The sequence below is a fragment of the Mytilus galloprovincialis genome, chromosome 6 (assembly GCF_965363235.1).
Source record: "Mytilus galloprovincialis chromosome 6, xbMytGall1.hap1.1, whole genome shotgun sequence".
Classification (NCBI taxonomy): Eukaryota; Metazoa; Mollusca; class Bivalvia; order Mytilida; family Mytilidae; genus Mytilus; species Mytilus galloprovincialis.
Window position 1 is genome coordinate 77,179,596 of NC_134843.1, and position 24,769 is coordinate 77,204,364.

The 24,769-nt window shown below is 32.3% G+C and overlaps 1 protein-coding gene across 3 annotated transcripts in view; it reads right to left on the reverse strand.

Annotated features, from left to right (window-relative positions):
* Window positions 1-11,417, reverse strand: part of LOC143080380 (exocyst complex component 2-like) — a 32,534-nt gene extending 21,117 nt beyond the window's left edge. For all 3 annotated transcript variants that reach the window (XM_076256208.1, XM_076256207.1, XM_076256206.1), the window contains exons 1-10: window positions 11,273-11,417; window positions 10,174-10,344; window positions 9,486-9,621; window positions 9,027-9,070; window positions 6,661-6,730; window positions 5,961-6,085; window positions 3,490-3,561; window positions 2,573-2,718; window positions 2,100-2,181; window positions 1,659-1,761 (exon numbers count right to left, since the gene is read on the reverse strand). In XM_076256208.1, coding sequence (XP_076112323.1) covers window positions 1,659-1,761; window positions 2,100-2,181; window positions 2,573-2,718; window positions 3,490-3,561; window positions 5,961-6,085; window positions 6,661-6,730; window positions 9,027-9,070; window positions 9,486-9,621; window positions 10,174-10,344; window positions 11,273-11,387 — 1,064 coding nt within the window. In that variant the 5' untranslated portion in view covers window positions 11,388-11,417. The remainder of the gene's footprint in view (window positions 1-1,658; window positions 1,762-2,099; window positions 2,182-2,572; window positions 2,719-3,489; window positions 3,562-5,960; window positions 6,086-6,660; window positions 6,731-9,026; window positions 9,071-9,485; window positions 9,622-10,173; window positions 10,345-11,272) is intronic.
* Between the last annotated feature and the right edge of the window lie 13,352 nt (window positions 11,418-24,769).

Consider the following 24,769-nt stretch of genomic DNA (forward strand, 5'->3'; position numbering starts at 1 on the left):
AATTAAATTTTTGTTTATGATTTTTGATACCAGGACTGTCCAAAGTAGCTGGTAGACGGCTGATTTCCGCCGTTTACGGTGGCTTCAAGTGCCGGCTACTTCACTGACAAAAATATCAATTCAAAAACAAAAAAAAATCTTTTTCAAATGTTTACAGGCAGCCGAGACGTATTGTTGTAAAGTCGAGGTCACTATAAACAAGGATGAAAAGTCAGTGTTTACCTTAGGCTAAATATAGTTCACATGAATTCAGGTCACTGATTAGTTGTCTATTTAAAGTCAGAATGCTTCATTTCTTTTCAAAGATAACACAAGAGACGTTCTGGTGATCATTGAACGATAACAAGAGACGTTCTGATGGTCATTAAGGCGTTGGTTTTGGCTTTTAGAACATGAAGACAATCAGATAGGATGACAATTTTATGTTATAGAATAATATCAGTCAAATAAAAGTGTTGTAGATCATGTTGTTCAGAATCTGGAAAACCGTATCTTTTGAAGTTCATTTTTCAAAGCCCACGTGGTGTTCAGAGAATCAAGGTCAAAAACGAAAGTAGAATATTGTCGACTGACCACAAATAAATAACATTTCCAAATGATTTATGTATCCAACTTATTAAACAGTTTACAAAAAAAGAGAAAATCAGAGGATATATCAATTTTCTGTCAATGCTTGAGAAATAATTGTATGATTTAAATACAATGAAATACAAGTAACAGTCTTTGGAGAAAAAAGGGGGGTCATTTGTTTACAAACGCACGTAGTTATGCAAAATAAATCGATCAAGATTTCTAACAAATCGGATTATTATATAAATATAACTTCTTTAAAAGCAAATGAATTTTAAGCATAAGGTAAGGAAAATAAAAAACAAACCATTACATTAAAAAAATAAAATAAATTTCTTTGAGATTTATTTCTTCTTTAATTTCATACATAAAAAATTGTCATTTGAAGATGAAATTAGGTGCCAGGAGATTGTGAGAATGCAGGATTTTGCTCTATTTATGCCAGAGCTTCTGGGGGCCTTGGGCCCAGACCCCTTTCCATAAAACACCATGCTTACAGCTTCGCTGAACGCATGTTACAGCCACCAATAATTGTAATTTAGCCTACTACTTTAATTTCAAGGGAAAGCCCTGTGATTCCCCCTCCCTTTTTGCCCTGTGATCCCCCCTCCCTTTTTAAAATCTTCTCTCTGTCTTTTCAAAATTAATTTAATAGCAACCACATATAAAGCCTTTTATAGAAGATGTGTGTTACCATTACATGGAAGCCTCATTTTTATCCAAAGGGATAAATTAATCAGGTAGAAATTTCAAGTGAATTGCTTACAGGAGAAACCTACAAAGTATGAGCATTAAGTGTCTTAAATATAAATTACTTTGGACATACATGTATATCTTCCACCGAAATATACATATCAAGAAGCAGTAAAAATCATGTCATTATGCATGTTATATAAGCATGCTAAATGCATAGGCAATTAACTCTAAATGTTTCAAAATTGATTTGTGTTTGTCTTTTAATCTTTGAAGTTTCAGCCACACTTTTTATTCTTAAACTTAATTATTGTATATATATTACTAGAACAGTGCATGTCTTTATTTTATTTACTAAGTGATGAATTTACAGTGTATAAATGTATCATACATACTTGATTAATTTCTTCTGATTTTCCAGTGAGTTTGGTAACTCCATTAACTTCTGTTTTAACATGTCTCTGAATTCATTGATCTGGTTCTCTACCTCTTTGTATACTGTAAATACAAAATAAATACAATACTGTCAAGGTCATGGAAACTGCCATTTGACCACGAAAATGAGGTCAAGGACAATAGACTTACACAAGGCAGAAACTTCAAATTATACAGAAAATGTATACCAGCTACAGAATGTTTAGCTCTCCTATCTTCTGAAACATTAAATTTAATATACATCATTATATCCACTACTGAATTAGCATCCCTTAATGTCTTGAATTTTGCAAATTTTGCAGCAGGCAAGACAAAAATAATCAGAATCTACTAAATGTCCAGAAAAATAACACTTTGAAAAAGTGACATTTCATATCTTTCATATTTTAAAACTATCTTACCTTTCCTAAAAACTTGTACTTGTGTATCAGCAAATAAGGATCTAGCTCTAATATAATCATTTATAACCATGTTGTAATCTCCCTAAAATGATAATTATTAGAGATCAATAAATGCAAAACTGAAAAATGAGATACTTTGCAAATAATCTCTTTTGCAATAAGTGGTACTGATAAATTTAATTATTTGTCACAGCTCCACCCAAAAAGATATTTTGCAGCAAGACTTCTTGTAAAAAGATATTCATTACAGTAGAGATCTTTTATTAGTAAAGCTATGGTTAAAATTACTTGTAAATGGCCAATTCAGTTCGATATATGTTGGTTTTGATTATCATTATTATGTAAAGATCTTATGAAACTGTATTAATGGATCCTCCTTTCAAGTACCCCAACACTGCACTGTATTAGCCAAATTTATGTAAGGGAAACAATAAGTGCATTCCCTGTAATATCTGACTTATTACTTATATTACCTTCTGTATATTCCTTTGTAGATTTAATGGAAGATAAAATAAAAATTTAAATCGCTGTAACACACTGAGGGCATTTCTAGTAGAGTCTGCCTTGTCCTTACGTCCTAATACTTCTTGGAACAGTCCATCAGCACATGACTTAGCCTCTAAAATAAAACAAATGTAGACATATAAAATAACATCTATCATAAAGGTAATAGGAAATCAAAGAACCTTTGTGTACACACTCACATACCCCACAGCCCACAGTCACTTGGCAAACACAATCTCAAAGACTCATAACTCCTACAAAAGTCAACTGATAAAAATTGCTTGTGGATATGCTCATCTTTATACTCTGAGGAGTATAATAAATTACACATACCGGTATAACAAATGAGAGAGGAATATAATGAAAAATTCTGTGTAATGAATGAATGATCAAAAGTTTGTTGTTTTATTTCAAAAATTCAATTTAAAAATAGTTAATCTTATTTTTATTATTTATAGGCTGCTACAGTCAACAACAATTTCCCAGATAAGACAAGTGTTGAGTGCTCACAAACATGTTTACCCCACTTTGTTCTCTCATACCAGTCCAAAGGAAGGGGACTGCAATTCAGAGGTTGTTGTTGGTTCCTATATGTCATTCTCGTTGTTTTTAGCTTAAATCAGGATGATGGTTTTCTCATTTGAATAGTCTCACATTTTTTAATGTCCTTTAATCCAGTATGGGTTTTGCTAACTGTACGGTAACTAATATTTGCTTTTATCATGTTTATCCTTGTCCGTTGGTGCCTGGAGGATTTTTGTACCACTGGCAATCATACACATCTTCTTGTTTCTATTTTTTTTATTTTTAAAGAACAAAACTGGCTCTACAGTATATTTTTTCACTATATTACAGTTAATTTTTTTCATTTGTAGAAAATACTTACGCATCAGAAGAACTGCATAGGAATTGATAAATTCCCCTCTTATATCATCTGTACAGAATTTACTGTACATATCTGAAATATACGATAAAACTAATATACACAAAAAGTCCTTCATCTTTTTTCTTCACAATATTTGATATTGCAACAAAGGGAATGTTTGAAACTTTTATCAAGATTTATAAAACAATACTAACCAAAGGATATGTAACTAGAGGCTCTAAAGAGCCTGTGTCGCTCACCTTGGTCTATGTGACTATTAAACAAAGGAAGCAGATGGATTCATGACAAAATTGTATTTTGGTGATGGTGATGTGTTTGTACATCTTACTTTACTGAACATCCTTGCAGCTTACAATTATCTCTATCTATAATGAAGTTGGCCCAGTAGTTTCAGTGGAAAATGTTAGTAAAAATTTACAAATTTTATAAAAATTGTTGAAAATTGACTATAAAGGACAATAACTCCTTAGGGGGTCAATTGACCATTTCGGTCATGTTGACTTATTTGTAAATCTTACTTTGCTGAACATTATTGCTGTTTACAGTTTATTTCTATCTATAATAATTTTCAAGATAATAACCAAAAACAGTAAAATTTCCTTAAAATTACCAATTCAGGGGCAGGAACCCAACAACGGGTTGTCCGATTTATCTGAAAATTTCAGGGCAGATAGATCTTGACCTGATAAACAATTTATCCCCCTGTCAGATTTGCTCTAAAGGCTTTGGTTTTTGAGTTATAAGCCAAAAACTGCATTTTACCCTATCTTCTATTTTTAGCCATGGCGGGCATCTTGGTTGGATGGCCGGGTCATCGGACACATTTTTTAAACTAGATACCCAAAAGATGATTGTGGATAAGTTTGGATTAATTTGGCCCAGTAGTTTCAGAGGAGAAGATTTTTGTAAAAGATTACTAAGATTTACGAAAAATGGTTAAAAATTGACTATAAAGGGCAATAACTCCTATATGGGTCAACTGACCATTTCGGTCATGTTGACTTATTTGTAAATCTTACTTTGCTGAACATTATTGCTGTTTACAGTTTATTTCTATCTTTAATAATTTTCAAGATAATAACCAAAAACAGTAAAATTTCCTTAAAATTACCAATTCAGGGGCAGCAACCCAACAACCGGTTGTCAGATTCATCTGAAAATTTCAGGGTAGATAGATCTTGACCTGATAAACAATTTTCTAATAGTCAGATTTGCTCTTAATGCTTTGGTTTTTAAGTTATAAGCCAAAAACTGCATTTTACCCCTATGTTCTATTTTTAGCCATGGCGGCCATCTTGGTTGGTTGGCCGGGTCCCTGGACACATTTTTTAAACTAGATACCCCAAAGATAATTGTGGCCAAGTTTGGATAAGTTTGGCCCAGTGGTTTCAGAGGAGAAAATTTTTGTAAAAGATTACTAAGATTTATGAAAAATGGTTAAAAATTGACTATAAAGGGCAATAACTCCTATATGGGTCAACTGACCATTTCGGTCATGTTGACTTATTTGTAGATCTTACTTTGCTGAACATTATTGCTGTTTACAGTTTATCTCTATCTATAATAATATTCAAGATAATAACCATATAACGGCAAAATTTCCTTAAAATTGCCAATTCAGGGGCAGCAACCCAACAACCGGTTGTCCCATTCGTCTGAAAATTTTAGGGCAGATAGATCTTGACTTAATAAACAATTTAACCCCATGTCAGATTTGTTCTAAATGCTTCGGTTTCAGAGTTATAAGCCAAAAACTGCATTTGACCCCTATGTTCTATTTTTAGCCATGGCGGCCATCTTGGTTGGTTGGCAGGGTAACCGAACACATTTTTTAAACTAGATACCCCAATGATGATTGTGGCCAAGTTTGGTTAAATTTGGCCCAGTAGTTTCAGAGGAGAAGATTTTTGTAAAAGTTAACGACGACGGACGACGGACGACGGACGCCGGACGACGCCGGACGCCGGACGCCAAGTGATGAGAAAAGCTCACTTGGCCCTTCGGGCCAGGTGAGCTAAAAATATTATAAAATTTGAAATAATCTTGTCAACTAACTAGATAAATATGATTTTGGAAGTAATTTATGCTTCAAGTAACTCTTTTTAACATAGTATCTTTTTTCACCTAAGGTATCCTCATTGCATTTTTCTGTAACAATAAGAAACAATGTCAGAAAACAGGACACATTCTGTAATCATGCAAAGTTTATTATTGTCAGTATGATACTTACAACTGATATTAATTGTATTGACATTAAAATAGTCACAACTTAAGATCCCCTTCTAAGACGTGACACATAGCTATAGTCGTTTACATCTTTCTCCTCTGGTATTTAACGGATTGTTGTATCATTACCAATAATATCAACATCTCTTTACATTTATACTAAATGTGAAATCAGCTTCAAACTACAAATCAATTATGTTTTCAAATAGCACCTTCAATTCTTTGAAATACTATAGATTACTTACTTTGTAAACTGTCTAAACAGTCTAATGTAGAAGACAAATTAGTTTTGACAAAAGCTATTGGACCCTCTGAACGATGTTTAGCCTTTCTCTTCATATGTGCAAGACCTGCTCTTAAATCATCAAAGCTGAAATAGAATCGAGAAAACATAAACAAAAATCAACTTAATGACATAATAATCAATTGATTATTTCAGTTAAAATGCGAGCCAAATTCATTATATTCTGAGATTTTTCCTAAATCAAAATTATTGAAAACAATAACTACATCCAAATATACAGTGTTAGTTAGGAATCTGATGTTCAGTGGTTGTTGTCTGTTTTGTGGTTCATAAGTGTTTCTCATTTCTCGTTTTTATATAGATTAGACGTTGGTTTTCCCCTTTGAATGGTTTTACATAAGTAATTTTAAGAGCCCTTTATAGCTTGCTGTTCTGTGTGTGCCAACGCTCTGTGTTGAAGGCTGAACCTTAAAACCTATAATGGTTTATTTTTTATAAGTTGTTACTTGGATGGAGAGTTGTCTCATTGGCACTCATACCACATCTTCCTATATCTATTTATAACAAATTTGTTGCAAGCAGTAGTGGATACACAGGCAGGATATTACCAGCAAATAGATGAACAACCCCATCGTTAAATATTACCCACCTTAAAAGTGGAATTATAACAACAGATGACAGAAAGAGGAAACTTTATTTACCTTGTAGAATGATGATTCTCTAATAAATACCATGATGAAGAAAAGTTCTCAATTGACATATTTCCAGATGCTGAAAAAAAATTAAAAATATTCTTATCCTTTGTAGCATTTTATTATTTGTGAATTACAGCAATTGATACATGTGATATTAAGTGTACGATGGTATGATTAATCAACAGGTTTTTGAAGCTTGCTTTCAGTATAAACAAGCATTCATTAACATAGTACAGTATAACTTCGTACCTTTTTTTTCTAATTTTCTTATCTATTAATTGTTGAAGGGTTTTACATGTATTAGTGTTTACTTTATATTTTTTTATGTACACTTTGTTAAATCTACTGATAAAGATAAAATGGTGAAGAGTCCAGAAATCAATCAAGGCAATGATATGTGGAAAAGAAGTTTCTGTTTAAAAATAACCTAACCATTCAGATGACGTCATATATCATATCTCAGAGCTCCAGATAAGCTGTGTATTTGCGTGATCACGCAATAAAAATAATTGAAAACCCAATGCAATTGCCCATTGCAGAGTTCTAAAACCCAATTCATGCAAAGAAAAACCCAAAAATTGTCAAAACATTGAGTTCTTCACGCTTTTAGTCACTATCGTGTGGGTTATTTACCCTTATCTATTACATAGTCTTCGCGTAGATCTATTTTTGTAATATTAAAAATCGGAAATGTCCTTTCGTTCTAAAAATAGATTGTTGAAATGTTCCGTTGCTAAAAGGTAAACGTGGTGAGGAAAACATTTCGATCTTCTCTGTCTTTATCCAATTAGCTTAGGTAGCAATAAACAGTTAAGAAAAAATACTAAAATTTTCCCTTATGAATTTTACCATCCCTTTTTCATTGCTTTCTTGCAATATCTAGCTTACTGTTTGTGTCATATATGGGCATATGTATGTAATCAGAATCTTCCATAGATTTTATATCCAGTATATAATGGTAAAATATAATTTCTTTTTGGTGTATCCATGGCAACAATCTGCATTTATTTGTTATAAAATATTGCAAAAAGGGGAGGGGGGGGGGGGGGGGGAAGATGTCACATATTTCCCCAAAATTTGGCTAAAAGTAGAATTTCAATCGCTTGAAGTAATACCTTTTCTGAAACTGTGTATATATATCATTCAGCAAATCCAATGAAAATCATATGTCTTTAATCTCATTTTTTTGTAAAATTGCGTCAAAAACTTCGTGTAGAAAAAGAGTTTGTAAACAGTACATTAATATATTTCTGGACCGATGGCCAGTCTAGCTATGAAAATACGGATTGTCAAACAGAAAACAGCCCATAAAACATGTAAAAATAATCTTGATGATCTTATAAACCATCTTTGAAGGCTAAATTAGCACTAATCTATCTAAAAATGAATTTTATTACACAATAACTTTCCTATTTGAAAAATCCACATGGGCCAAAATGCAAAACTAAACTCCTAACTGTGTATTGCTACCTTAAGCCATGTCGTCATAATTCTTTCCGTACTTCTCAGAATTTAACTTAGCAATGAATTAAAACGAAGGTAAATTTCCGGTAAAAACATAGAATAGAAGCATGTTTTAGTTTCCTTTTGAGAGGATTATGTTGATAACAAGGCTCAGCTAGTGTTGTCAGGAAGGTCTCTTGAACGCACGGGGTCATGCAATGGGGCGTCCAGTCGTGTTTGCGTGACTTAACAATAATAGGGTTAGAACTCGTCAAAATTAAATCAGTTGAACATAAAAGGCCAAATCACTTATATGAAGTTCTAATAAGACTTTTCCCTTATAAGTCAATCAAGATTTATGTAAATAAAATTAGACAAAAACATTGTTTATTTTTAGTTCAAGAGTATATATAGTATATATTTCATTTTAGTTGATGAGTGAACACAAACATTCAATATTGTGGAAATGAAAAAACCCAATACATTAAGAAGCTTGGTGGTGAAAACCCCAATTTGATATTTGCTTGAGGGGTGACTTGGAATTAATAATGCAATTGAATAACTATTTTACTCAATTAAATAAGAAATGGAGGGGTAAAAAACCCAATTTGTGAATTCTTATCTGGAGCTCTGATATCTCCATGTTATTTCATCATTTGGAGAATCTTATGTAGAAATTTTACTGCTAAATGTATACATTACTTTTATAGAATCTGGACAATTTTAATGATAACTGTCTGTTGTTGAAGACTTTGTTTTCCTCTAGATATCTTTTGGTTAAATTATCATTGGTTTTCTGTCTGAGTGACAAATATTACACATCTCCTTTTAGCTATAGAGATAACCCAAAATGAAAACGAATTAGATAATAGTCTTTTGCAATCAACAGCAATTTATAGTATTGATATAATATTGGTTGTAAGAATTACCTTCAGGGAACAGTTCTAATAAGTCTTCTTCTGAAAATTTGGCTCTGAAAGGAGATATTGAAAAGCATATTATAATATATGCAATAAAATTAACTTACAAAAAAAGTGTGGCTTAATGTGTTTTTAACATGATCTAAAAAGTCTAAATGTCTAGTCCAATCTACAAAATGCACATGATTGTAAAATCTAGTATTGAATAAATATATAGACTTATTAGTCTTATATGGAAAGAGATCAAAGAACTAATGATACAATACACACACAGATAATAAGTCTTTTTGGTTGTAACGTTTATCACTGTGAATCTCATTGACATACGTGTGTATAACCAAAATATACTTTTATTAATATTTGTTCTGATATAAAGTCTAATTCTATAAATACCTTGGAGGAGAAATAGAGTTTGTCATTGAATTGTGCTTTACATAAATTCATACAATTTCAATTTAGATTACTTACTGATTTCCTTCATCAGATATCCCCAATGGATCCTCATCATCTTTAGAAAATAAAGGAGAAGATGGCCGACCATGTCGTAAATTGGAAGAAACACTCTGTGACTCATCTATCCATATAGCAGATTCCTGTAAGGGACCTGAAAGCAAATTTATGTTGACAGCAATCTTTATTGTGAAGAGTATAAAATTTAAGAGTAAGCATCATATCATGTAAGTGCCAGTAAATTGTAACAACAATATATGCAATTATTTTCATTCTCTACTTTTAACGAAACATCTAAAACCATCATCTTTTTCTAACTGAAGTTTATTTTCAATGTGTTCCAAGATAGGAATATTTTATTAAAGTTTTGTGCATTTAAAAAAAAACATTGAAACATAAAAACAATACCTAAAATATAGTTTGAAATCTGTTTAAAAATAAGACATGCTTTTTTTATTTGATAACTTGAACTGTTATGTATAACCTATCAAGTAATTTAGAACACACTTGTCTTAATTCCAGTTTTTTGGCAGTTTGATGACCCCCCAGTCCATAAACAGTCACATGACCATACATGTATGTGACATAAAACAAAATCATTTTTTAAATAATCCTCTCTTTATTCCCTAATGATCAGCTGTTTAGTATTCTTGGTTGCCTGTATGATAAATAATATTCTTCTGGTATATCTAATGTTATTCCTTACCTATTTGTACATAGTAGCCTTTAAATCCAACAGTACAGGTTCCCTGTCCCCCTGATTTGGTAATCACAATGATATCTCCTTTACCTTTCCCAGGACCAGATCTGGCTATGATCTTACTGGGAGATTTCCAATCAGCTGCCAGTAAACAATCCACTCCACATATCTTCACTCCTGAAAATAAAACATTTGAAAAATTACAAATGCTGTCTTCACATTTGAACTGTTTTTACATTTTATCTTGCCATTGCCCTTTATAGCTTAGTTTACATAAAGGGCTTGCATACATTCTGTATGTGCCTGTTCCAAGTAAGAAGCCTAAAATTCATTGGTTATCGTTTGTTGCTGTGTATACATACATGTATTTGTTTGAATTGTTTTACATTTTTCATTTTTGGGCCTTTTATAACTGACTATGCTGTCTTGGCTTTGCTCATTGTGAAAGGCTATACAGTGATCTAAGTTGTTATTTTCTGTGTCAGTTGGTCTCCTGTGGTCAGTGGAGAGTTGTCTCATTGACGATCATACCACATCTTCTTTTTATATTTGCTAATTCTTAAAAGCTCTACATGTACATGTAGTGATCACCTATGGTTGCTTTTATCTATGGCATTTGTTATGTGGTGGGTAGTTGTCTCATTGACAATCATACTATTACAGCAATACTACTTATTATTTTTATATTGACACATTTTACGTCAGGTGAATTTTGATTATCAGAACACAGTACCTGCAATTAACTTGAACAACCAGATTCATTCTCATCTTTTTGTAAATTTTAAACAGTAACAGTAAAACAGTAAAAACATACTGATCACAAGCTGTAATTGGAGGATCATAAATTAGATTTGATATTATTTACATTGTGTCTGGTAAATTCTTTTAGGACAATTTAAAATGCCTTACAAATCAACTAGCTTTCAATATACATGTATAAGAGTGCAAGCAGTTTGAATGAAAATGATCCTTGTATAATGAGTGTTGTAAGATTTCATACTATCGTCAAACAGGTAGTGACTGCAAATGTTAACATTGTTTACATGCTACAACTTTTGTCTTCAGTGCTTTTTACAAGACATGATAACTAAAATTTGGTACAAACCAATTAAATCCTTTGGGTCATAGCCTAGATTTTCTCCCCGAATGGTTATTCTGGTTCCAGGGGGTCCTTCTTTCGGTGCTACCCCAGTGACTAATGGTGGTCCAGATCTTCCCATACTACTCTAGTCTTATACTTCAGTAGTTTTCTGTAATATAGTATTCATATAAAATGTTCATGTACATGTATATAATGATTTCTTTAAGAGTAAGCTAGTAAATCATGTAATTAAGAGTAAGAAGTTTTACTGTGATGTGAAAATCCTTGTAAATTAATAATAATAAAAAATAATAAAGAGGGAGTAGACTACAACAATGAACTTATACAATCTGCTTTCTGTAAATCATATATAAGTTATAAAATACATGGATAATACACTATTGTTTAATAATTAATGTTTAAAAGTCGGTCATTACAAGGGTTATTCGGATATTAACAGTGTTATTTTGGTCAATTGAGGTACCGTATATTTTGCTACAAATATATAATTTTTCATTGGTTCAAAATAAATTGACATTCTGGCAACTTTTTAGTGTTGCATAAATCACATAATCATTTACATCAAAGCAAGTTAAAACAACAATCCATCATGGTTATCAAACACGCAAAAGATAATACCAAATTTAGCTGTGTGCAAATACCAATTTGCTGTTATCATACATTGATAACTAAAATTTGATAATTAACAAACAAATTAATAAAAAAAAAAAATCATGTAGTAAGTCACCAATTATTATTTAGGAAAATATTTTTTGTTTTGGTAAACATGGTAAATAATACATATATATAAAAAAATTCTTACTATTCAGCTGGAACTTATCAAAAATTGGGTGCGACCGTCTAGGAGTCAGTGAATGTACTAGGACACGAACGTGTAGAGTGCAAAAGTGTATTGGGCGCAAACAGACCTGATTAGCTGATACATGTACTATGACAAAATGTATGACGATGTAGCTGAGAAAATAATTAAAATATTATCGGTGCAGGAAGATTTCGGTGTCCCATCATAAAACAGGTCATGGAGATCCTTGCTGCCCTACTCCTTTACTTATACGAGTAAATATTACTTAGGTCTTGAATTATGAAGTATATGTATTGTGTTTTCGACCGTCTTACGTTTTCAACCTAATTTTACTTTCACTTCCCGTATGCTGCGCATGCCCGTGTGACGTCATATTCGGCTGCTATACTTAGTAACAATAGCAAATGATACCAAGTGTGGTAAAGATTTTCCAAATAAAGTTATAACCAGGTGCTCCGCAGGGCGCAGCTTTATACGACCGCAGAGGTTGAACCCTGAACAGTTGGGGCAAGTATGGACAAAACATTCAAGCGTGATACAGCTCTGAATTTGGATTGTGATCAAATTTTTGACATTACATGGGTTTTTTTTACACAAAACAAATGTCAAGATTTTACAAATCAATTAAAGATTTCTTCTTCAAACTTTTTAAATCTAAAATTAAATAGTTGACACAGCATAGGTTTCTGACACAGAATGAATGTGGTCTAATGAACTTAAAAGTTTTTTTTTGCCTTTGAGAAATTCACTATGCTGTTGAATATTAATCCTCTCAAAAAAATGTTTGAAGAAATTTTCTTTTTATTTATGAAATCTGAAATGAGAAAAATTTAAACCCCCCCCCTTTTTTTCACATCCCTGTTTCCCTTTTTCCAAAACTGATATCAATTCAAATTTCTAATGGAGTTTGCAAAAATAACTACTCTTTTAAATACATCATAAAATATTAAAATGTAAAATAAAGTTGGTAGTAAAAGTGAATATACATTGTTTATTGTATAAAACAATAAAAAAAAACTTCATCAGCAACATTTTTTATTGGCAAATTTCCAATGAAGTTATTTACATAAAGTTATTGGCAAATAAAAATAGAAAATGACATCATAGTCATGTCTGGCAAATGTCCAACATACATTATCTAAAAACATTTTAGATAAGATAAGGAAAAAAAGCTTCATCAGCAACATTTTATACTGGCAAATTTCCAATAAAGTTATTTACATAAAGTTATTGGCAAATAAAAATAGAAAATGACATCATAGTCATGTCTGGCAAATTTCCAACATATATTATCAACTACTATTCTATACAAAGAAAGATAACTCCAATTGAAAATTAATTAGATATTTCTTGCTATTGTGCAATACTGTGCAATTGAAAATTTCTTGCTATTGCACAATACTTGATATGGAATCCTGATTTGGATCAACTTGAAAACTGGGCCCATAATCAAAAATCAAAGTACATATTTAGATAAAGCATATCAAATAAGCCCAAGAATTTAATTTTTGTTAAAATCAAACTTAGTTTAATTTTGGACCCTTTGGACCTTAATGTAGACCAATTTGAAAACTGGACCAAAAATTAAGAATCTACATACACAGTTAGATTTGGAATATCAAAGAACCCATTTATTCAATTTTTGATGAAATCAAACAAAGTTTTATTCTGGACCCCCATTTGGACCAACTTGAAAACTAGGCCAATAATTAAAAATCTAAGTACATTTTTAAATTCAGCATATCAAAGAACCCCAAGGATTCAATTTTTGTTAAAATCAAACTAAGTTCAATTTTGGACCCTTTGGACCTTAATGTAGACCAATTTGAAAACGGGACCAAAAATTAAGAATCTACATACATAGTTAGATTCGGCATATCAAAGAACCCCAATTATTTAATTGTAGATGAAATCACACAAAGTTCAATTTTGGACCCTTTGGGCCCCTTATTCCTAAACTGTTAGGACCAAAACTCCCAAAATCAAACCCAACCTTGCTTTTGTGGTCATAAACCTTGTGTTAAAATTTCATTGATTTCTATTCACTTATACTAAAGTTATTGTGCGAAAACCAAAAATAATGCTTATTTGGGCCACTTTTTGGCCCCTAATTCATAAACTATTGTGACCTCAACTTCAAAAATCAATCCCAACCTTCCTTTTGTGGTCATAAACCTTGTTTAAAATTTCAAAGATTTCTATACACTTAAACTTAAGTTATAGTGCGAAAACCAAGAAAATGCTTATTTGGGCCCTTTTTGGCCCCTAATTCCTAAAATGTTGGGACCAAAACTCCCAAAATCAATACCAACCTTCCTTTTGTGGTCATAAACCTTGTGTTAAAATTTCATAGATTTCCATTCACTTTTACTAAAGTTAGAGTGCGAAAACTAAAAGTATTCGGACGCCGGACGACGACGACGACGACGCCGACGTGATAGCAATATACGACGAAAAATTTTTCAAATTTTGCGGTCGTATAAAAATTAAATATTTATGATTTTTTATTTGATATCACATTTTCGTACTCTTGAACTTTACTAGTTTTACCTTCCCAAAGAAACGATCTAAAATAAACAAATTTTCTAAAAATATGGCAGAGGTATTTTTGCATGCAAAGTTAACTTCAAGGTCATTAAGTCACATGACTGTCCTATGGTTAGTTGTAATACTTACAGGTAATTTGCATACAGAAATATGCATGCTCCTTACTGATTTTTACCGAAAAATAAAATATCAGTTAATTTTTATTTACAGAAAAATCAGTCTGTCATGGGAAATTACAGACAATACTCACCAACCTCACTTCACAATGCACAAACTTGAATTTAACGAAAGTATTTAACAAAAACATGAATAATATATATATATATACAAGACCATACAAGGCTTCCAATGTGTCTCCTTTTAAAATGTGTACAACTTGTCCAAAAAAAATATCAAAATAATATTTTATATCTTATAGTTGTATATGTAACCATTTTATTCATTTAGTCATAAGTTTGATCACCTCTATCAATTTCGGATTTGTACGACATGTCATTTCCGACTTTAGACCTGTTTCTTAGATACACAGATAGGTCGAAAACACAAGATGCTTGTTTTTGTCAACAAAGGTGCCATCGATCCGATGAATTCAAATAAAAAATAAATTATAGATCGAAATGTATTTCATTGTGTATTTCAGATGCAAGTGTACTGGTGACTCTCAAAATATTAGGCATGTGTATGTTCAAACATATAAAAGGGAAATTCAGAAAAATATGTTAGTAGGTCGAAAATACAATACACGAGTATATACATACATTTAAGGTTCATGTGGACCCTATGGCTAAAATGGCTGTATTTTCACCTCAAAATTTACTCGGAGTACAGGCAAACCTGTGCATCTGAAAAAGTTTTAAGGCATAGCATGCCCTAGATAAATAGAATTCAAATGCATTGTATGAATTAGAAAATTTATAACTTAACTGGATTTTGCCGTACACTTTTTTTCGTCCCTGCAGAAGATGATAAAATTAACAAACAGTTGAGTTTACCTTGATATGGTCCACTTAGGTACACAGTTTAAATGACCAATTATTGTTAGGTATCTATTGTCCATCTCATGTCCATGTCAAGCAATAGTATACAGCTCACTTCAATTATTACCTGTGGGGAAGTTCTCAAACCTGTTTCCCAACATAGTTTATTTTGGCACCTTCTGGAGGAATGAAAAAAGTCCCCGGCAAAATCCTGGCAAGTTTTTATTTTTCTAAAACATAAAACATATTTGAAATTTATTTATCTAGGGCATGCTATGCCTGGAATTTTTTTACAGATGCGCAGGTTTGTCTGTATTCAGAGTAAATTTTGAGGTGAAAATACGGCCATTTTAGTCATAGGGTCCACATGAACCCTAACAGTTCAACTGTTTACATGATTTATCCCTAAAATAGCCTGTATTTTGAGATAAATTATAGAATACTCGTAACAGTTTTTGCTAACTAATGTGCGGATCCTGATAAACAATTCTGATATTTGACTGATCTTACTAGACTTATTATTACTGCACCGTTATTACTGTTTTACCAGGGGAAATTGTTTACTGATATCCACTTTCCCCCACTGTCAAAAAGCAAGTGGAGATAACTCAGTGGTCTATCTCCGGATAGATTGTTATTGCAGCGAATCATCAAAGAAATATTAAATTACAATAAAAAGGTTCACAGTAACATGTACTGCAACGTCTACCAACTGGTGCCCAATTTTCAGTTTTATTCATGTGCACAGGTTTCAGGTGTGCAGTTCCAGTTGTTTGTTTGTTATAAAATTTAAAACCTTAAAAATAGATTTTTTATTTGAAATTATCATGACCGAGTGCCGGGCAATATAGAATTAGAATATTTTTATTTCCCAAATTACAGGGCCCATAAAGGGCATAAAATCAGATACAATTGATTTACATAATTGGTAACAACAACAATAGAGGCATATACATATATATATTTGGAATATAAGCATTGGTCAGAATCAAGCTAAAAACCACATACATTGTATATATATTGTGAAACCATGTGTAGGTGGAAGAAAGGTCCGCTGATATAGGCCCTGAAGTAACTGGTGCCCTTAGGTAACCGGGGGAATTGGTCATCGATTATTTCGCACGAAAATATAGTTCCCTATATTGATCAATCTTAATACCACATTGTAATGTGACTTAATACCAACAAAAAATAGATATATTGTTGATAATATAATGATGATGTAATTTTAAAAATAATTTCTTCATCTTCAATGTAGCACGTCATAGACGTTGTATTGTTTGTGTTATGTGTTTGTGTAACGGTTTATTTCTTCCTCTGTGATATTTTATCCTGAGTATAATTTGTCATAGTAATTTTTTTCCAGGCATGGTATTTCACAGGTAGATTTTTCCAGAGGAGTGAAAATATATCTGTGTTATGCGGATAGTATGTACCCGTATATATTTGCCGTATCATATTTCACAGAACCTTGTGAAATATAGTCCCATTAACTAGTATGCAAGTTAATCGCAATTAATATATACCTGACTGAAATTATAAAATGTTTCACAAAGGTAGAACAAATTTGCATAATTTATCAAAGGGAGGTAATTATGAGCAATTTCTATTTTAAAGATATTAATATAATATATTCCTGAATCTATTTCATAGTGAAATTTTTCCTTGAATCTTATTTTTTATATATTCATTTATATCAAAAGATGACTTACAACATGGATTTACAGATAACATTTCACAGGTAAATACTATCTAGCTTTTAAAATTGCTTTTGTTCCAATATATTGTTATGCTATGATTCATCTGATTTCCATATAATCAACAACAACATCTTTGTCCCCAGGCAAAACTATCATAATCAAATTCTTCCATTACTGTTAACAGTAGAATTGCAACTATATTTCTACCTTTACTTTTTAATTTATATTTGTACTGAGATCTGAAAACAACTCACTTTTACATGTATTTCACTTACCTTATTTAATCATGATATTATTTCACAATTACGAAATTATTTCTGTTTTTTTTCTTATGTTTAATGATAATTTTCTTTTTAAAAGAACGATATTTACTTAAATTTTTTCAGGAATTTTTTTTCAATGATAATTTGTGAAATAATTCCCATTATAATACATTTATTTTACAATATAGGTTTAATTCAAATCATTTTATTATTTCATGGTATTTGTAAAGGATAAGTTTTTTCTAATAACTATTCAATAAGTTAACTACCCAGATAGAATTTAACGGCAAAGGAAAAAATATCCCAGGGAAATATTTTCCTCCGGATAAAAAACATAACAACAACTACTGTGACATTTTTTCCTCAGGATCAAATTTCACCCGGATATAATTTTGCTTTACATTAGAGACGAATTGTTTGTATTTTGTGTTTTTTTTTTTGGGGGGGGGGGGGGGGGGGCTCAGGTAACCCCTGTAATCAAAGAATAGTAAATACTATGCTATGATATATTATTATGCTGCAATAAACTAATTTCTTCATTCTGAATGTAGGACGTCGTTGACAATGCATAGCGTATGTCATATATTTGATAAGATAACTCGAGTTAGATTGGTTACATTTCTTAGGTGTTTTTTTTTTTTTTTGGGGGGGGGGGGGTTATCTCAGGTATCCACGTAATAAAATAGTAATAGATACAATGCTAGGGTATAAAATTATGCTGTTATAAATTAATTTCTTCATTTAAAAATATAAGACTTCATAGACGTTGTATTGTAACGTTTGTGTAATGTAATTTTTAAGGTGAACTGAGTTAATTTTGAGTTAAATGGGTTATATTTGGGTTTTATTTTTTGGGTGAACTAAGGTACCACCTGTAATGAAAGAATAAGAGATACAATGCTAGGGTATAAAATTACGCTGTAATAAACTAATTTCTTCATTTTAAATGTAGGACTTCATGGACATGATGAACATTGCATAGTTCATGTCATATATTTGTTAAGATAACTTGAGCTTAATTGGTAATATTTATGGATTTTTTTTCGGAGGGTTACCGTAGGTACCTCTTGTAATGAATAAATAACAGATACAAAAATCATATAATGCTAGGCTGTATAATTCTGTAATACATTATTTTTTTCATTTTAAATGTAGGACTTCATGGACGTTGTATTGTTTATGTAATTTTTTTAAGTTTTGAGTAAAATTGGTGATATATCGTTTTTTAAGGGATTGAGTGACCTCAGGTACCCCTGTAATAAAACATATATAGGTACAATGCTAGAGTATATAATAATGCTGTAATATTTTACAACAGATTACATAAGAGTTTTATTAAATCAGTCTTCATACACTATAGATTACCTGATTTCACTTTCATTCAAACAGTCTTTATACACTGCAGTGTATTCAGATTTGTTTTATAAGGGGACCTCTGGTAATCTGTCTATGAAAACTCGTTTAATAAGGGCGACCTCAGGTAATCTGTAGTGTTTTGAGATTTGTTTAATAATGGTGACCTCAGTTTATCTGTTGTGAATGTAAATTGGTTTGTTATATGTGCCCTTAGGTAATCTGTAGTGTATTGAGATTTGTTTGATAAGTGTGACTTCATGTAATCTGTCTTCAAAGACCGGATTAATAAAGGTAACCTGAGGTAATCTGTGTATGCAGACAGGTTAAATAAAGGTGACCTCAGGTAGACTGTCATGTATGAAGACTGGCTTAATAAAGCTGACATCAGGTAATCTGTAGTGTATAGAGAATAGTTTAATAAAGGTGACCTCAGGTAATCTGTTGTGTATGGAGACTTGTTTAATAAACCCCTGATGTTATCTGTTGTGAATGAGAACTGGTTAAATAAAGTCCTCAGGTAATCTGAAGTGTATTCAGATTTGTTTTATAAAGGCGACCTAAGGTAATCTGTATATGCAGATTTAATAAATAAAGGTGACCTCAGGTAATCTGTTGTGCACGAAGACTGGTTTAATCAAGGGGACCTCAAGTATTCTGTAGTGTATAACGACTGGTTGAAAGAAGGTGAAATCAGATAATTTGAAGTATATGAAGAATGGTTTGATAAACCCCTGATGTTATCTGTTGTGAATGCAAACTGGTTAAATAAAGTTCTCAAGTTATCTGTAGTGTATTTAGATTTGTTTTATGAAGGTGACGTCAGGTAATCTGTCCATAAAGAATGGTTTAACAAAGGTGACCTCAGGTAATCTATGTATGCAGACTGGTTTAATAAAGATGACATTACGTAATTTTTTGTGTATGAAGACTGGTTTAATAAACCCCTGATTTTATCTGTTGTGAATAAAAACTAGTTAAATAAAGTGCTCAATAAATCTGTAGTGTATTCATATGTATTAAATAAAAGTGACCTCATGTAATCTGTAGTGTATTTAGATAAGTTTTATAAAGGTGACCTCAGGTAATCTGTCTATAAAGAATAGTTTAATTAAGGTGATCTCAGGTAACCTGTGTATGCAGACTGATTTCATAAAGGTCTATTGTGTATCAAGACTGGTTTAATAAACCCCTGATTTTATCTGTTGTGAATAAAAACTGGTTCAATAAAGCTGTAGTGAATTCATATTTGTTTTAAAAGGTGACCTCAGGTAATCTGTCTATAAAGACTTGATTGTTAATGTTGACCTCAGGTAATCTGTGTATGCAGACTGGTTTAAATTAGGTGACCTCTGGTTATCTGTTGTGTATGAAGACTGGTTTAATAAAGCTGATATCAGTAATCTGTAGTGTATAGAGATTTGTTTAATGAAAGTGACCACAGGTAATATGTTGTGTATGGAGACTGGTTGAAAGAAGGTGAAATCAGATAATCTGAAGTATATGATGACTGGTTTAATAAACCCCTGATGTTATCTGTTGTGAATGAAAACTGGTTAAATAAGGTCCTCATGTCATCTGTAGTGTATTTAGATTTGTTTTATAAAGGTAACCTAAGGTTATCTTTATATGCAGATTTAATAAATAAAGGTGACCTCAGGTAATCTGTTGTGTATGAAGACTGGTTTAATCAAGGGGATCTCAGGTAATCTGTAGTGTATGGTGACTGGTTGAAAGAAGGTGAAATCAGATAATCTAAAGTAGATGAAAAAATGGTTTGATAAACCCCTGTTGTTATCTGTTGTAGAAAACTGGTTAAATAAAGTCCTCAAATAATCTTTAGTGTATTGAGATTTGTTTTATGACGGTGACCTTATGTAATCTGCCTATTTAAAGAATTTTAATAAAGGTAACCTTAGGTAATCTATGTATGCAGACTGGTTTAATGAAGGTGACCTTACGTAATCTGTTGTGCATACAATCTAATTAAAAACCGTTCTCTCATTGCTCCCGTTTTCGGATATGTCGCGTGGGAGATCTAACGAAACCCACTTTGAGGTCACATGTGAATGAACTTGAAGTTATGAATTTATAATGATGTGCAAATGAGTTGACGACCTCTTAATAAGCCAATCAAAAAAGTTTATAAATAATTTTGACTGACGATTTCGTCGTAAATAAAATGAGTTACATCCCTTTACCTTACGATAAACTTTCAAGATCGTGGAAGACTCAATTTCATTGGTCGAAAAAGACACACCTACGAGGTCACTCAAATGTGACCTCAAAGCGGGTTTCGTTAGATCTCCCACGCGACAAATCAGGAAACGGGAGCAATGAGAGATCGGTTTTTAATAAGATTGTTGTGTATAAAGACTGGTTTAATAAACCCCTGATTTTATCTGTTGTGACTAAAAACTGGTTAAATCGAGTCCCCAATAAATCTGTAGTGTATTCATATTTGTTTAATAAAAGTGAACACAGGTAATCTGTAGTGTATTTATATATTTTTTTTATATAGGTAACCTCAGGTAATCTGTCTATAAAGAATGGTTTAATAAAGGTGACCTCAGGTAACCTGTGTATGCAGACTGATTTCATAAAGGTCTGTTGTGTATGAAGACTGGTTTGATATATACACCTCTGATTTTATCTATTGTGAATAAAAACTGGTTCAATAAATATGTAGTGTATTCATATTACTTTTAAAAGGTGACCTCAGGTAATCTGTAGTATTTTGAGATTTCTAATATAGGTGACCTCAGGTAATCTGTCTATAAAGACTGGATTGTTAATGGTGACCTCTGGTTATCTGTTTTGTATGAAGACTCGTTTAATAAAGGTGACCCCAGGTAATCTATAGTGTTTTGAGATTTGTTTAATAATGGTGTTTCCAGCTAGTCTGTTGTGAATGTAGATTGGTTAAATAAAGGTGACCTCAGGTAATATGTCTTTAAAGACTGGATAAACAAAGGTGACCTCATGTAATCTGTGTATGCAGAAGCTAGTCTGTTGTGAATGTAGACTGGTTTAATCAAGGTGACTTAAGGTATTCTGTACTGTATTGGTTTTTGTTTGATAAAAGTGACCTCAGGTAATCTGTACGAAGAAGGATTAATTAAAAATACCAATGTATGCAGACTTTTTTGATAAAGGTTAACCCAGGTAATATGTTGTGCATGAAGACTGGTTTAATAAAGGAAAGGTTACCACAGGTAATCTGTTTTGTTTGAGAAATTTTTGATGATGGTGACCGTAGCTTTTGTGTTGTGAATGTAGACTGGTTAAATGACATCAGGTAATCTGTCTATAATGACTGGATTTACGAAGGTGATCATAGGTAACCTGTGTATGCAGACTAATTTCATAAAGTTCACCTCTGGTATTCTGTATTTATTAAGTTGACCTCAGGTAGTAATCTGTGTACATGGTGTATGCAGATAGGTTTAAGACAGATGACCTCAGGTAATCTGTCGTGTATGGAAACTGGTTTTATAAAGGTCACAACAGGTTAGAAAAGGGCTTATTAAGCCAGACTTCATACACTTCAGATTACTTGATCTTATATTCATTGAACGAGTCTTCATACATTACAGATTACCTCAGGTCACCTTGATTTTAACTAGTCTTCATACAATACAGATTACTCGAGGTCACCTTTATCAAACCAGCCTACATTCACAACAGATTACAAGAGGTCACCTTTATCAAACCACTCTTTATAGACAGATTATCTGAGGTCCCTAAATGAAGCAAATCTCAATACACTACAGATTACATGAGGTCACCTTAATTAAACCAGTTTTCATTCACAACAGATTACCTGGAGTCACCTTTATTTAATCAGTCGTCATACAGAGATTACCTGAGGTCATCTTTATTAAACCACTCCTCATAGACAGATTACCTGAGGTCAATTTTATTAATCCGGCCTTTATAGACAAATTACCCGAGGTCACCTTTATTAATCCGTTCTTTATAGACAAACAACTTGAGGTCAACTTTATTAAACCGGTCTTTATAGACAGATTACCTGATGTCACCTTTATAAACCAGTATTTAAACGCAACAGATTCCCTGATGTGATCTTTATTCAACCAATCTTCATACACATATTACCTGAGGTCACCTTTATTAATCCGGCCTGTATAGACAGACTACCTGAGACCACCTTAAATAATCTGGTCTTTATAGACAGATTACCTAAGGTCACCATTATTAATCCGGTCTTTACAAGACAGATTACCTGACAGATTACCTGAGGTCACCTTTATTAAACCGGTCTTCATAGACAGATTACCCGAGGTCATCTTTATAAACCAGTATTTAAACCCAACAGATTTTCTGATGTGACCTTTATTAAACCAATGATCCTTCATACACATATCACTTGAGGCCACCTTTATTAATCCGGCCTGTATAGACAGACTACATGAGGTCACCTTAAATAATCCGGTTTTTATAGACAGATTACATGAGGTCACCTTTATTAATCCGGTCTTTATAGACAGATTACCTGAGGACATCTTTATAAACCAGCATTTAAACATAACAGATTTCCTGATGTGACCTTTATTTAACCAGTCTTCATACATAGATTACCTCAGTTCACCATTATTAAACAAATCTCAAAAAACTACCGATTATCTGATGTCACCTTTATTAAACCGGTCTTTGTACACAGATCACCTGAGGTCACCTTTATTAATCCGGCCTTGATAGACAGATAACCTGAGGTCACCTTTATTAATCCGGTCTTTATAGACAAATAACCTAAGGTCACCTTTGTTAAACCCTGTCTTTATAAACAGATTACCTGTGGTCACCTTTATAAACCAGTATTTAAACACAACAGATTCCCTGATGTGACCTTTATTAAACCAATCTTCATACACTGATTACCTGAGGTCACCATTATTAATCCGGCCTGTATAGGCAGACTACCTGAAGCCATCTTAAATAATCCGGACTTTATAGACAGATTACCTAAGGTCACCTTTATTAAACCGGTCTTCATAGACAGATTACCCGAGGTCATCTTTATAAACCAATATTTAAACCCAACAGATTTCCTGATGTGACCTTTATTAAACCAATGATCCTTCATACACATATTACCTGAGGTCACCTTATTAATCCGGCCTGTATAGACAGACTACATGAGGTCACCTTAAATAATCCGGTCTTTATAGACAGATTACATGAGGTCACCTTTATTTATCATGCCTTTATAGACAGATTACCTGAGGTCAATTATAAATCAGTATTTAAACATAACAGATTTCCTGATGTGACCTTTATTTAACCAGTCTTCATACATAGATTACCTCAGTTCACCATTATTAAACAAATATCAAAACACTACCGATTATCTGATGTCACCTTTATTAAACCGGTCTTTGTACACAGATTACCTGAGGTCACCTTTATTAATCCAGCCTTGATAGACAGATAACCTAAGGTCACCTTTATTAATCCGGTCTTTATAGACAAATAACCTGAGGTCACCTTTGTTTAACCGGTCTTTATAGACAGATGACCTGAGGTCACCTTTATAAACCGGTATTAAACACAACAGATTTCCTGTTGTGACCTTTATTAAACCAATCTTCATACACTGATTACCTTAGGTCACCTTTATTAATCCGGCCTGTATAGATAGACTACCTGAGGCCATCTTAAATAATCCGGTCTTTATAGACAGATTACCTAAGGTCACCATTATTGATTCGGTCTTTATAAGACAGATTACCTGACAGATTACCTGAGGTCACCTTTATTAAACCGGTCTTCATAGACAGATTACCCGAGGTCATCTTTATAAACCAGTATTTAAACCCAACAGATTTTCTGATGTG